The sequence below is a fragment of the Pelobates fuscus genome, chromosome 11 (genome assembly GCF_036172605.1).
Source record: "Pelobates fuscus isolate aPelFus1 chromosome 11, aPelFus1.pri, whole genome shotgun sequence".
In the NCBI taxonomy this organism is placed as follows: domain Eukaryota; kingdom Metazoa; phylum Chordata; class Amphibia; order Anura; family Pelobatidae; genus Pelobates; species Pelobates fuscus.
Genome location: NC_086327.1, coordinates 110513893 through 110528237, shown reverse-complemented (window position 1 = coordinate 110528237; position 14345 = coordinate 110513893). Strand labels below are relative to the sequence as shown.

The 14345-nt window shown below is 42.7% G+C and overlaps 1 protein-coding gene across 1 annotated transcript in view; it reads left to right on the top strand.

Moving 5' to 3' along the window:
• The window catches only part of MORN1 (MORN repeat containing 1), a 287891-nt gene that overhangs the window by 47673 nt on the left and 225873 nt on the right, over nt 1–14345 (top strand). The window contains exon 5 of the mRNA XM_063436724.1: nt 4277–4367. Coding sequence (XP_063292794.1) covers nt 4277–4367 — 91 coding nt within the window. The remainder of the gene's footprint in view (nt 1–4276; nt 4368–14345) is intronic.

Below are 14345 nucleotides of genomic sequence, written 5' to 3'. Positions count from 1 at the left end.
AAGATATTTTGTGGTTTTCGTTATATCATCGGGGAAAAGTTGCAGTAAGTAAATCTTTGGGTTAAGTGGTAATCTTATCCCGGTTGAGTCTTGTATTAATTGCTTCACTTCATCCCAGAATTGTGTTACCTTGTGACATGTCCACCATATGTGGTACATAGTTCCCGGTGCAGCTTTACATCTCCAGCATAAACTTGATCTGTCGGGATCTATATGCTGTAGCCGTGTGGGCACCATGTACCACCGGTATAGAACTTTTCTGGTTAGTTCTATATGTGCGGCGCACAGGGTGAGTGTTTTATTTGCAAGGAAAATTTCTGACCATTGTGTGTGGTCTAATGTCTCTTGGAAGTCCGATTCCCATGCCCTGACAAAGGAGGGTTTCCCTGTATGGTGTTGTCGTGTTAGGAGGGAGTATAATGAGGAGAGCAATTTTATTTTCTTTGGATTTTGCTGTTGAGTGCAAAGTTCTATAATTGGCGTTATATGGGAGCTCGTTGTTTTATCTATTTCAGCCGCCATTGTGGGTATTTGCTCCTTGAGCCAAGATCTTATTTGGAGATAAGATAGGAAGGCTGAGTTGGACAGACCAAATGTAGTTTGGAGGTACTGGAATGGGTATATATTTTGGCCATTTAATAATTGTCGGATTTGGGATATCCCACATGCGGTCCAGTGGGCCACGGAGAAGGTGGGAAGTAGAGGGGCAAGTGCAGTCAAGGGGGTCATTGGTGTTATGCAGATTTTTTCTTTGGTTTGCTTTTGGAATGTATCCCACATAGAGAGAGTGAGGGACGTAGTAGGTAGTATGTGGTTATATGTGGGTCTGAGATGGTGCGGGAGCCGTGCAAGTTCTGCGAGTGTATGACCGTCTGTGAACGGAGCTTCGATGCTGAGCCATGTTGGTTGGGTGTCCAGGTGATGTGCTGAGATTAACGGGCTCAGTTGCGACGCCATGTAGTACTTAGTTATGTTGGGTACTCCTAGCCCACCCTCTCTAAACGGCCTATGTAGAATTTCGTCAGCCACCCTGGGTCGTTTATAGTTCCAGATATAGTCGCTGAAAGTTTTTTGTATAGTTTTCAAATAAGGGGGTGGAAGTGCGATGGGTAGGGTACGGAATAAATATTGTAATTTGGGGAGAAGGATCATTTTTATTGCTGCTATGCGGCCTAACCATGACACATACTTCCCCTTCCAGGTAGATAATCTTTGTGCTATTTCTTTGGCTATCACTACATAATTGGCTTGGAATAGGAGTTTGGGATCGGTTGGAAAGTCTATGCCCAGAAACGTGAGGCTATTATTGTCCCACTGGTAGGCATATATGTTTTTTAAGGTGCCTAGTGTTTTAGGTGGCAAATATAGATGCATTACTTTTGTTTTGGTTATGTTCAATTTATAATATGAGCAGGCGCTATATGCTGTTAGGTGGGATGTGACATGTAGCAGCGACTCGTGTGGATTTGTGAACGTTAGCATAATGTCGTCCGCAAACATTGTGATCTTGTGTTCGGTTTTCCCAACTTTAATTCCTTGTATATGTGGGTCGTTCCTTATTAGTTGCGCTAAAGGCTCGAGGGCCAAAACATAAAGGAGAGGGGATAGAGGGCAGCCGTGTCTAGTTCCATTCGTTATTGGGAATTGCATAGACTGAAACCCGCTGTTTGCTACTTTGGCGCACGGAGCAGAGTATAGTGCTGCTATTAGAGATATGAACCTCGGAGGGAAGTGAAATTTCTCAAGGACAGCAGCTAGAAAACCCCAGTGCAATCTGTCGAACCCTTTTTCAGCATCCAGTGACAGAAATGCACTGGGCTTCCTCCCCTTTTTCGCGACGTGCAAGAGATTAAGTAATTTTCTCGTGCCGTCCGCTCCTTGCCTGCCCCTGACAAACCCCACTTGATCCTCATGTATTAGAGCAGGGAGCATTTGTGATACTCGGTTTGCATATATCTTAGCCAGAATTTTTGTGTCCGTGTTTAACAGGGATATGGGTCTCATGTTCTGTGGTATAGTTGGGGGCTTGCCTGGTTTTGGTATGGTTGCAATATGGGCCAGGAGCATATCTGGTGGCATAGTGCTTGTGTCTATGATTTGATTTAACGTCTTGAGTAGGTACGGGCCTAAGATGTCGCAGTATGTTTTATAATAAGTATTTGTAAACCCGTCAGGGCCTGGTGATTTCCCCGACGGGAGAGCCCTGATGGCTTCTGTAAGTTCTGCTAGTGTAATCTCGGCCTGCAAGGCGTTTCGCTGAGTCGTGTCCAGCGTGGGAAGAGTGGATTGTTTCAGGAATGATTGAATTTCTTGAACCGTCGGCTGATGCGTAGTAGAGTCATTTTTAAGGTTGTACAGCGACGTATAATACATCGCCATAGTGTTATTAATGTCTTGCGGGTCGAAGACTTTTGTGCCCTCTGGTAGGTTAAGGTATGGGATTTTAGATTGGCTTTGTTTGTGCCTCAAGAGAGAAGCTAAGGCTTTGCTCGCTTTATTATCCTGACAATATGTTTGGGTGCGTAGTCTCTGTAGTGTGGATGTTGTTTTGGTTAATAAATAGTCGTTGAGTTTCTTGGTAGTATGTGTTATGGAATTTTGTCTTGTCTCCGTTGGGTTAAGCAATTGTTAATTTGTTTGGTCTCTTAATGTTTTCAGGAGTGCATTATATTCGTGACGCGCTGACCGTTTGATGTACGCTGCTTTACTTATAGCCAGGCCTCTGAGGACTGCTTTGTGTGCTTGCCATACTGTCACAGGTGAAATGTCTGAAGTGTCATTCGTATTGAAGTATGCAAGGAGTTCTGACTGTAACGTCGTTTTAAAGTCTTGGTTGTTTAGTAAGTAGTCAGGGAGGCGCCATGGGGTTTTTCCTCTGTGTAAGAAGGTGTCCATCAATGTTATGTCTATTGGGGCGTGGTCCGTCCAGATTATATCTCCTATGGAGCATTGCTTGATGGAGGGTAGGAGTGTTCGGGCCACAAGTGCATGGTCTATTCTCGAATATGTCTTGTGCATGGGGGAAAAGTAGGTATATTCGCGGTCATTGGGGTGCGCAGTTCTCCAAGCGTCATATATATCATATTCCATGAGTAATTTTGTGAGCGCTTTGCATGCGGATGTGAGAGATGTGTGCCTACGTGTTTGTGGAGATACTGTCGTGTCTAGTTGTGGATGTAATATATGGTTTAGGTCTCCACACATAATCAAGTAGGGCAATTGTGGTGACGGTATCTTGGATAGCACATGGTGAAGGAAGTTACGTTGATTCGAGTTCGTGCCATAAATTGTAACAAGTGTGTATGTTGTATTGTTGATGGTACTTTCAGCAGTTTTAGATGTATTTCCTATAATGTATTTTATTTATTTTTACTGTGCAATCCTCAAGTAACAGTTGTAGCCTAAATGGATGGCGTCATCAGAAGTTCTCTCTGAATCCATCACAGTCTGCCCATCTTCCTCAAATTATGGGGAGTGGGGTGAGCCTGGTACCCATTTGGCCTGCACCCCTGTGCCGATTGGCTGCAGGCCCTCCGTGCTTCCTGTTTCTGGCATCAGGCTAATCTCGTTTAAACCTATCAGCTGTGCCACTCAACTTTCTTAGTGGTTGTTATCTTTCCGACAAACACATAGAGAGCTTGAAGTATCCCTTAAAGAGGGAATACATTACATAGTTACATAGCTGAAGAGAAACATGCATCCATCAAGTTCAGCATTTCTCACATTTGATTTTTGCTCTTTATCCAAAAGAAGGCAAAAAACCCCAATCTGAAGCGGTTCCAATTGTGCAACAAACTAGGAAACAATATTTCTTGACCCTAGAATGGCAGTCAGTTATCTCCTTGGATCATGAAGCTATTACCCCACAAATTAAAATTTATATCCCTGTATGTTTTTGCAAGTATTTATCCAATTACTGTTTAAACGTCTGTATAGACTCTGATAAAACTACCTCTTCAGGCAGAGAATACCTCATCCTTATTGTTCTTACTGTAAAAAACCCTTCACTTTGCCTTAGACTCAAATTCATAAATAGAATAAATAAAAAATGTAAAAAGTAGAACATTTAACTATTTCTTTAACAGATTAAACATGTTTAATACAAAATATACCTATTCTTGGAGTAGCTTCTGTTTCACGAGGTCCTGTCATATATGTGTCTGTGACAGTTCCTTGTTTTCCTCCTTATGGCAGGAACTAAAAACGTATTCTTCTTGCATCTACAATTTATGTTCTAATGCACTATAAAATGCTTTTTTTGTGTGGATTTTTGCAGGACATGGCTTGCTAGTGGACAAAGATGGTCAGACGTACAGAGGAGGATTTCACAAAAATAAAAAAAATGGAGAAGGACAAATGAGTTTCAAGTAAGTTGCATAGAACCGCTCCATTAAAAAAAATCTGGAGAAGGAAACAAACTCCCAGGAAGTATGCGATATACAGAGGCTAAAACAGAACAAAAACACAAAAAAGGATCTAGAAACTGGTGTCAGAAAAAAACTGATGCATTAAGTCTAGAGAGAATTCCTGTGGCCTTGTGAGCTAGTTGAATCCATGGGTCAGAATCATGTACGAGGAAACAGACCAGGGGTCAAACATCTAATAAACAAATAGGGTAGGAAATATGATACGACGCAGACAAAAGAATAAGAGAAAGAGTCTAAGGTAAAGTCTTAGGAAGGTTGGGACAGGTCTAGGACATAATATTGGATCTAAGGAGTAGAGAAGCATTTAAACCTGTAGCATTTGTAGGCTGAGCACTTTTTAAAGTGCTTGTGTGAGATGCAGTAAATGGCTACATCATTGCTAATACAGAGAAGCAGCTTCAGCATCATTATGTTTTTCTAGTATCCTGGCATCACCACACCAAAAGCTGGTGCAGTCTCATGAGCAACACTTTCCTGTTCTCCCAGTTACCACTGGGAAGACCTACAGTAGACCAAAAACGATGACAGTTGTAGGACCTAGTGACCATAACACACTGGTATAAACAGAGCGTAAGAGAACAAACTAACAAACTCTGAGAACAAACACTGAGAACAAACTAAAACTTAGTATCTTGCCGTACAATAATTCCCCTACACGAGTTCTCAAATTACTTTTAAGTCCCTACGCCATTACAAAATAAACCTTTGCTATTTTCACATTACAACCCAGTGTGGGTCTCTTACTCTCTTTTAGTTATCCCAGGTAATTTAAAGGCTCCAGAGCATCCAAAAAAAGTTAATTTTGTCTCCTCTAAGCTCTGCTCTGCAATTCTGTCCAGAATCTAAAAAAAATGTTGCCGATTCTTCAAAAGCTCCATATTGAACAATGCTTTTATTTTAAAATCAAATTGTTACCATGCCGCGCCACTGTACCCAAGCCCATATTAACAATCATTTTTCCTATGAACACAGTCTAAACAAAACATGTGCACATTAAATAGAAGCAAAACCCGTACCTGGATACAGAGATACACATCCCATTAGTAACACATGTCTTCACAGTGTGTGTTTGTCCTTGTTTTACTCAAAAGGCAGGGATGGATGTTATTAAGAAAAAGACACATTTTCTTGTATCTTGCATTTTTAAATGTAAACTGTATCATATAAAACTCGCCGTTCAGATGGATTGCACCTGTGCAGCCTTGTGTGCTATGTTATTTAATGCTACATGTGTCTAGCACAGGCCTATCATCACGCGGAGTGTGTATAGTTTGTAATCTTATGAAAACACATGTTCTGACGTCATGCATTCCAAATGGGTTTCCAGAACTCCAAGTGTAATGCAAGCTGGGTTTCTGGCAGTCACAACTGGCCACATGTCACATGATTCATTTACTTGGCTCCTCAACTGTTTGGAATTGGCACCGACAGAGCAGCAGGTGGGATTCATTCTATTAGAGGAAAATGGTACCACCGTGACAGGGCTATCTGAGATGAGGGATATCCCATAGAAGTAATTTCACGTGAAGTTTTGGAATACCTTCCATTTAACACATTTATCCCTGTTGCTTCTACCTATTTCAACCACCTGATTTATACATTTATTGGGCTTTGCTCCAAAGCAAACAAATGGCTTAAGATAAATAGCCATTCAATCCCACTGTGTATTTTTGTTGGATTTGGATAAATTTGAACTCGTTTTTTAGTTTTCGCCCTCGTTTTTTACAATATTTTTTTCATTGACATTCTATATTGCAGAGATGTTAAACCATACCATGTAACACTTGTTGAATTACAAAGTCCCATAACTGTGGAAAGAATGGACTTATGGAAATATTGTCTGACAATAGTTGAAGAGTGATGTTACAATGAATTGCTTTGACATTGTATAAACTTCTCTTATATCAATGTATATTCTTCATCTACACAATGTGGAATTATTGTGTTAGTCTTTATTCCAATATCTATTCAAACTCAGGCCTCGATCTAATCAGAGCTGTTACTCTGTAATGGGTGGTTATCAATGATCGATAAAGCATTTATTGATTGTATTAAATAGATGCCATTAAAAGGCTTATGGGAAGCCAATAATAATCTGTTAGAATATTGAAACTGATACATATATTTTTCATTGAAAATATGGGCTAAGGGGATTTCATTCCATTTATCGTTCACATAGTGACCGACAAATGACTTCTAAATGACAATTGAAAGTTGTTGATAAACATGACTCCCACCCTTCCATGCTCTAGGTGGGGATATTTCTAATAATCAGTGAGCACCTCACTGTAATAAAATAAAAATAAAAATTGGGCAACTATTTATGCCCAGTCTTTAATAAATTATAGGGGAGGGACCTAAAGCAATGGAGGAGGGAGGTATTCTAGAGTTGACCCACCCTGGTAGGTATTAAAGGCGATTGGCAGATTGGACACATAAAAAAAGTAATCCATCTTCACCACGTGAGGGCTCAGCGTAAAATGAGTTTTCAGTGTGGGAAAAGTCTTTAAGAAGGCTTTCCCATGCTTTAAAACTCAGTCAAAGGGCGTGGCCTGACTGTGGAGCTGAACAGTCGCACATGCTATGAGCTCTTGGGCCCTGGTCTGAATACCGGCTGAAATCGGGGGCAACCTGCCCAATCTTGAACCCCAACTCACCTTAATCTGCTCCGCAGCAACTGGCGACCCGGGGGATACCCTTAGACGCCCAGCATATCCGCCGGAATGACCGAGCCGAGGCCTGGGGCCTATGCCAAGCAGGGCAAGGGAAAGGCGGCCGCTCTCCCAGCTCGCAAATACATGCAACGCCTGCAGCACACAGCTGCTTCCCCCCCCAGGACCGGTGGGGGTTATCCCGGTCCACACACTCTCGATCAGCACACTTCTGTGGCCCTTAAAGGCCAACAACAGCACTAACCACGCACCAGGTATGCAGGCAGCCCGCCACGCTAAAATGGCGGACGCACAATCATGTGGAGGAGAAAGGCCGCCGAAACACAACCCCAAACCAAGCGACTCACTCACCACCCGCCTGAACGAGCTGTTCAAAACCTTCTGGGCACGAATTAAGGCCCGGCACGCGGCAGAGCAGCAACAGAAGCAGGAGAACTGGAGTGAAGGGGATCAACGTGGCGGTGTCGACCGGAGTGGGCCTGGGCTACCCTTGGGCAAAGCCTTGATAAAGCAGCCTACACCTCACCACGCTAGCCCATCTGGGCCGCAGGCCACCAGGGGACCAATCCTGGCGCATCACCCACACAGGCGGAGACCGGCTCGCCGAAGGCGGCGCAACACCAAGATACAGGCCTCCAGGCCTGTCCCGACAGGGAAGGATCTGGCCCCCAGAGGTACCCAAATCCGTGGACACAAGATACCGGCCATGCTACAGGCCCGGAGCTGGAGGGCGCAACCGGTTAACTTCTGGCTGACTGCCTACCACCGTGAACCTCCAATGCCGCAGACACGGTTCCCACCTGAAGGAATGGGGTGATTATCCAGCAAGCGGACGGCTCCCCCCACGCTCACTAATGAACGCTGTCCAGACGCTCACGGACACTGACTATGCATACCAGGGTTTCTAACACATTTATGTTTGTGGCTGTGTCTATGCTATCTCCCTCTCCCACACAATACCACAGAAGCGCATTTAACATCTATCACTTATTGCAGATATCCATGTCACACACATACCTACTCAAGCTTACACACACGCATGTTTATCTACTCCTGCAATCTAATCTCTTCTCTCTGTGACACAATGGAAGTTTAAGCCTGCTTTTGAAATACTATTATGCAAAGCTTCCATGTCACTGTACTACAAGTATGTCATTATACATGTATATCGTTACGCCTGCTTATAATATAAAATTGGGCATGCCATTCATCTGTCCCGCATGTTAAGCGAGGAAAGCTTGAGGACTGCCTTTGGGGCACCCCAGGCCTGCATGTATCGATTTTATGCACTGCAAAAAAAAACAAAAAAAAACTCAGTCAATGCACTCTGATTGGTAAGCCAACCAATCTGAGTGCTCTGATAGGAAAGTTTTATGTCTTTAAAGACTTGGATATATTCAGTGCCAGGTACCCACTAATATTTTATTAGTAATATATAGCAATAGCAGCAGAATTGCTAGTTTTTGTTTACAGTTAGCACCCGCTGACTGTTTACTGTTTGGTAGACATTATTAATAAGAAATTTCAAATGTCACGGCATGGCTGGTGGGGGCATAAGGAGGCATTATCCCTCCCTTACACTAATATGGGAGCCATATTGACCCCCATACGTTTTTATTTTTTTTATTTTATTTGTTTACTACCTAATGTGTTATTCATTAGAAAAGACATGTAAATGTGCTTTCACTGCACATTCATATGCATTTTATTTTGGGGAGCTGGCCTATTTATCGAATTTGGCTGCCTTTATTTGGCATTAAAATCAGCTGAACTTTGATATTTATCAACTCTTAATGCACATAGAATTAAATTGAGACCTTACTATTTATGTATACTATAAAACTTAACTACAAAGAAACTAAAAAAAAAAAAAAAAATTTCAGGAAAAAAATAAAAAATGGTGTCATCAAAAAAATGCCATAAATCTTTGCCCGGCACTTTCAATACACTTGAAAATGTTTAAAGAGAGGTGCAAATCTGTGAAAAATTGTAGATCCAGTATTATACTTATGCTTCACTGGCCATATTTCATTTTATATTTTTATAGTTGTTTTGTTGACCAAGCCATGGAGATCCACTATAATTCTTACCAATGCCTTTCTCTTAACAATTTATAAAGTAATATTTTTGCAGTAAAGAATTATAGCTGCAAAAGACCTTTCTAAATGTGATTACAGCAATGCTTTTTAGATATTTATTTTTCTGATTATGCCTCAAAACAGCATGATTTTAGAATTCCTGAAAAACCATTGCTTACACGGAGACGAGGATTGAACATTTCAAAGGTTGTAAGAAGGAAGATAATAATTTTAAAGGGATTAAAGCACTTGCACTATGCATGTTACAGGCTTTAGAAACTAAAATGTATAAATAACTCTGATTGTTATTTTCTTAGCTGTAAGTAAAATGTTATAACTTTCCTGATACAGCCCTTGTGTGTCTGTCTGTCTGTCTTTTTTGGACATGACATACTGGTCTTTTTATTTTATATATTCAAGATATAAAAGTTCATCTGGATGTGCACTGACTAACCCTTCTCCGGTCATGTACACTTGCTCTAAATTCAGAATTGTAGTGGCTGTAGTAAATTTTATTGGCCTCATTGATCTCCTTACTGATACAACATTACTACAGCCTTTGCAAGTGTGCGTTGTTATGTAGTCCAACTATCTAATGTTGTCTTAAAAATAATACTGATGGACCACAATAATATAAAAACAAAATAACGGTTCAGGCACTCCGGGATAACAGAAATAGCAGCTTTACTGGGGCAAAACCAGCAACATTTCGACCCTGCCGGGTCTTTATCAAGCTTGACAAAGACCCGGTAGGGTCAAAACATTGCTGTTTTTGCCCCAACAAAGCTGCTATTTCTGTTATCCCAGAGTGCCTGAACCATTATTTATTCAGCATATCTTGGAAGGGAGGCCTGGCCAGCCATGGCTTCAGAGCACCTGGGTTATTTGGTGAGTGCGGTGTACAGTACGTCTCTACAATAATATTAAAGTCATTGGACGACTACATATTGCGGTGGTACAGAGCTATCATTTAATTGAAGCTGACCAACACTGTTTGTGTATTTTTTGTCTTGTCTTTAATGAACTGAACCAACTCTGCATATACCATGAAGGCATATGAAAATACTTTGATGGGTCTGTATTTTCTTTTTATTGTAGTCAAAGTTGTTCCCTATTCTTTCAATTTTTTAAATAATGGATTTACTGGTGCTCTGGAGGCTGATCAAAATTTTGATATTTTTTTGTAACCCATCTGTGATTTGGTGCTTCGACAGAACTCTATTCAGGACTTGTTTTGATGGCTCCTTGATGTTGATTATGCTGGATGTTTGGTTATTGTATTGGAGCTCCCTGTACCCCGGCTGGGTACCTCCACCCAGGATCACCTCCTAGCTGGAAATGTGGAAAACTGCCGCTCTTCTCAGGGCCGGAATGGCCCACTGGGATGCCGGAAAATATCCTGTTGGGCCTACACATTATGGGACTGGTGCGCGGCTACTAGTGCACACCGGCCTGCGGACCGCACGGCGCGATTACATGGTAACCAGCAGGAGGGGATGCCCGTCATAGAATGTAGCATGGCCGTGCAGGCAGAGCGCGAATAGAGGAGCTTCTGACAGGAAGTGCTCACAGAGAGCACAGAACTGCTTCCTGTCAGACCAGGTACAGTGAGCAGGAGCTCCTCCAACATGGTCTGCCTGCTTGGCCACGCTACAGCAAAGTACAGGGAGAGCTGGGGGGGGGGGGACTAATGGGACACATGGGGGCTGCGGGGCTATAGGGATACATGAAGGGCTAGGAGGCTATAGGAACACATGAATGACTGAAAGAGGTGCTTTAGGGACACATGGAAGGCTGGGAGGGGGGCTTAAAGGGACACATGAAGAGTTGGGAGGGGGCTATAGGGACATATGGAGGGGCTACTGAGACACATGGGAGGGCTAATGAGACTCAGGGCTGGGGTGGGAAATGAGACACATGGAGGACTGTTGGGGCTAATGAACAACATGGAGGGCTGGGAGGGGGCTATAGGGACACATGGAGGGCAGGAGGGGGCTATAGGGACCTATGGAGGTGCTTGGGAGCTAATAAGACACACGGAGGTCTGGGGGGTAATGAGACACATTGGGAGCTGGGGGGATGGATTGAGAAACATGGAAAGATGGGGGCTAATGAGACACATGTAAGGCTGAGGGTGTGGAATGAGACATGAAATACTGGAGAGGGTAGAATGAGACAGATGGAGGGTTGGGTGGAGGCAATGAGACACATGGAAGGCTGGAGGGCATCGAAACACATGGAGGGCTGTGGGTATGGATTGAGCATCATGGAGGGGTGGGGGTAATGATATACATGTAAGGCTTGAAGGGGTGGAATTAGACACATGGAGGGGCTGGGGAGTAAATAAAAAGGAGAGGCTGGGGGGAAAAAAAGACACGGAGGGATGTGGGGAGAAAGAGACAGAGTGGCTGGGAAAGGGGAACAGGAGACACACGGAGGAGCTGAGAAAGACGAACAAGAGACAAACAGAGGGGCTGGGGAAGGGGAGAATGAGACACACAGAGGAGCTGTGGGGAAAGAGACACATAGAGGTGCTGGGGTTTGGGAAAGAGACTCACAGAAGAGCTTGGGAAGGGGAGAAAGAGACAAAGGGGCTTAGGGGAGAAAGACACAAACAAAATGCATCTTCACTTGTGTCTCCTGCTTTCCCAGTAACTCGCCGGTGAGAGAAAGACGTCGTATTAAAGGGACACTATAGTCACCAGAACTACTACAGTTTAATGTAGTGGTTCTGGTATCTATAACCTGTCCCTGTAGGCTAAGCACTGAAAGTGCTAAATTTTCAGAGAAAAGGTAGTGTTTACATTGCTGCCTAGGCACATCTCTAGTGACAGTCACTCAGACGGCCACTAGAGCTGCTCCTCCAGTGCTGCAGCACCTATGATGAGCATCTCCACGCTCTGCATGGAGATGCTGAATGCTCCCCATAGAGATGCATTGATGAGTAAAGGCTGATTGGTGTGGTGAACCGCAGCGTTTTGCTACACATGCACAATAGCCTCCCAATGCTTTCCTATGGGAATCGAATTGGTGTTGACTGAGATCATCTAGTTGTCAGCCAAAGTGAAATGTACACTCTTATTACTTGAAAATAAACACGATAATGTCATTTTTTTTTACTGCTGTGCAATATGTCAAGGTAGTTGGACTGAAACATTGATTATATGCAAATGCACTTCTGCTTACAACAATTCTGCTTTTTTGTTTATTTTGAAGCCCTATAAGTGCTTTCTTTCACGTTGGAGTGATAGTTTTCAGTTTTAAGGTTTGTTTTTTTTCCCCGCTTTCATATCTGCACACTATGCTGGCGCGATGCATTATAGGGCTGGTATAAATGTATTTTTCCAGGGCTGCTTTTTATTCCCAGTCCGGCCCTGCCTCCTCTCCCCAGTCGCTGTGCCTTGACTGTGGGGTCCTTCTGAAGCTTTTCCATCCGACCTGGCTGCAACTCTCCTTCCAGGCAGGTATAGTCCCCTCTGCCTATTCCGCTGCAACTCTCCTTCCAAGCAGGTATAGTCCCCTCTGCCTATTCCGCTGCAATTCTCCTTCCAGGCAGGTATCACTCTCTGCCTGCAATGTGATTTCTATTGCCTTAACAAAGGCACTTGCGGCACTCAGGCCTAGCTCTCTTGATTTATCCCTGGGCTAGAAGGATCATAGAGCCTGCCAACAGGCACAGCAACTCTGTGGCTGGGATCCCTAAAAATCCACACAGGACATCATTCCAAATGGAACTAACATACAATGCTTTGTTTTACTTGGGACTAGCCTATATGTTCACTACATAAAGCTTGATGTGACACACTTAATAAAATACAAATAACCAAAACATGTCAGAAAACATACAGGGAATTATAATAGCATAATAACATATTTATAAAGGGATGGGGAAGACATTGATTAACAGAACATATCTCTCCTGCCTGCAGAATTAGCAATATGCAAATCTACCCAAATATGCAAGCCTTGCTATTCAGGTAGTGCATACAGCAGTTGCTAGATCCTTGCAACCAACAGGTGGCGCTGTACAGGCTCCACAGTCAAATTCACCTAGTTGATTGCAAGCTTTAGCAAGACAGGAGAAAACACTAACATTTAACCTCAAACAACCGCATTACACACACACACCCTGCACCCACAATGGACACAGGGTGACTTAACCCCTTAAGGACCAAACTTCTGGACTAAAAGGGACTCATGACATGTCACACATGTCATGTGTCCTTAAGGGGTTAAACATAGGAATAGTCATGAAATGTCCTCATGAAGCCCCAGGTGATGGTGACTACCGTCACAGTTATTCTTTGTGACAAACTCTGGCGACTTCCAGAAACATGTTTAGGCATTCATTTTCAGATCACATAAACCTAATTATTTTACTTCTGCAGACACTTTTTGCACCACAATGTATTTAGATGGATTTCCTAGCAACTGGGTAAATATTTATGTAATTAACAAATATCTGATTTCATTTATTTATTTAATCTTAATTGATTATTCGCATTGCAATAAAATATTTTTTTGCATTCAAAATGTTCGATATATTTTGCAAATTATGTTGATGATGATGAAATTTCTATGTGAAAGCATTGTGATTGGCTCAGATCACCACTTCTGATATCAGCCAAGCAGGCACATCAGGGGCAGAGTCAGCAGCAGCAGACTGGAACAAATGTAAGATTTTATTATATTCATGGGCAAGGATGGAGGGGGGTGACTAGATGGTGTTTTTAGCACTATAGGGTCAAGAATACATGTTTGTGTTCCTGACCCTATAGTGTTCCTTTAATGCTAAGTTTCAGTCGTAAACATGTGTCAATATCCAAGGGGGTGAATGCTTGTGTGAGACACTGTATCATCAGAACATGTTCACAGTTTTTTGCCCTAAAGATTGTAAAACAGTGTTATGCTGAATCCACCACCTCTCAATGGTTACCATATGTTTTTTGTTCTATTTCAGCAATCACAATTGTTTGCATATTACCATACCCATTGCTGTTTAGAATTCCGTGTGGCAACAGAATTTACAGTTTTACATTTTATTGCTTCGTGGTACCCAGAACTCTACACTATCCTTAACCTCAAAAGAATGGAAATCTGACAGTAACAATGCCAATAAAGATTACAGTTTTGAGACTGGGCTAAAGATCAAATCTGCTTTCACTTAC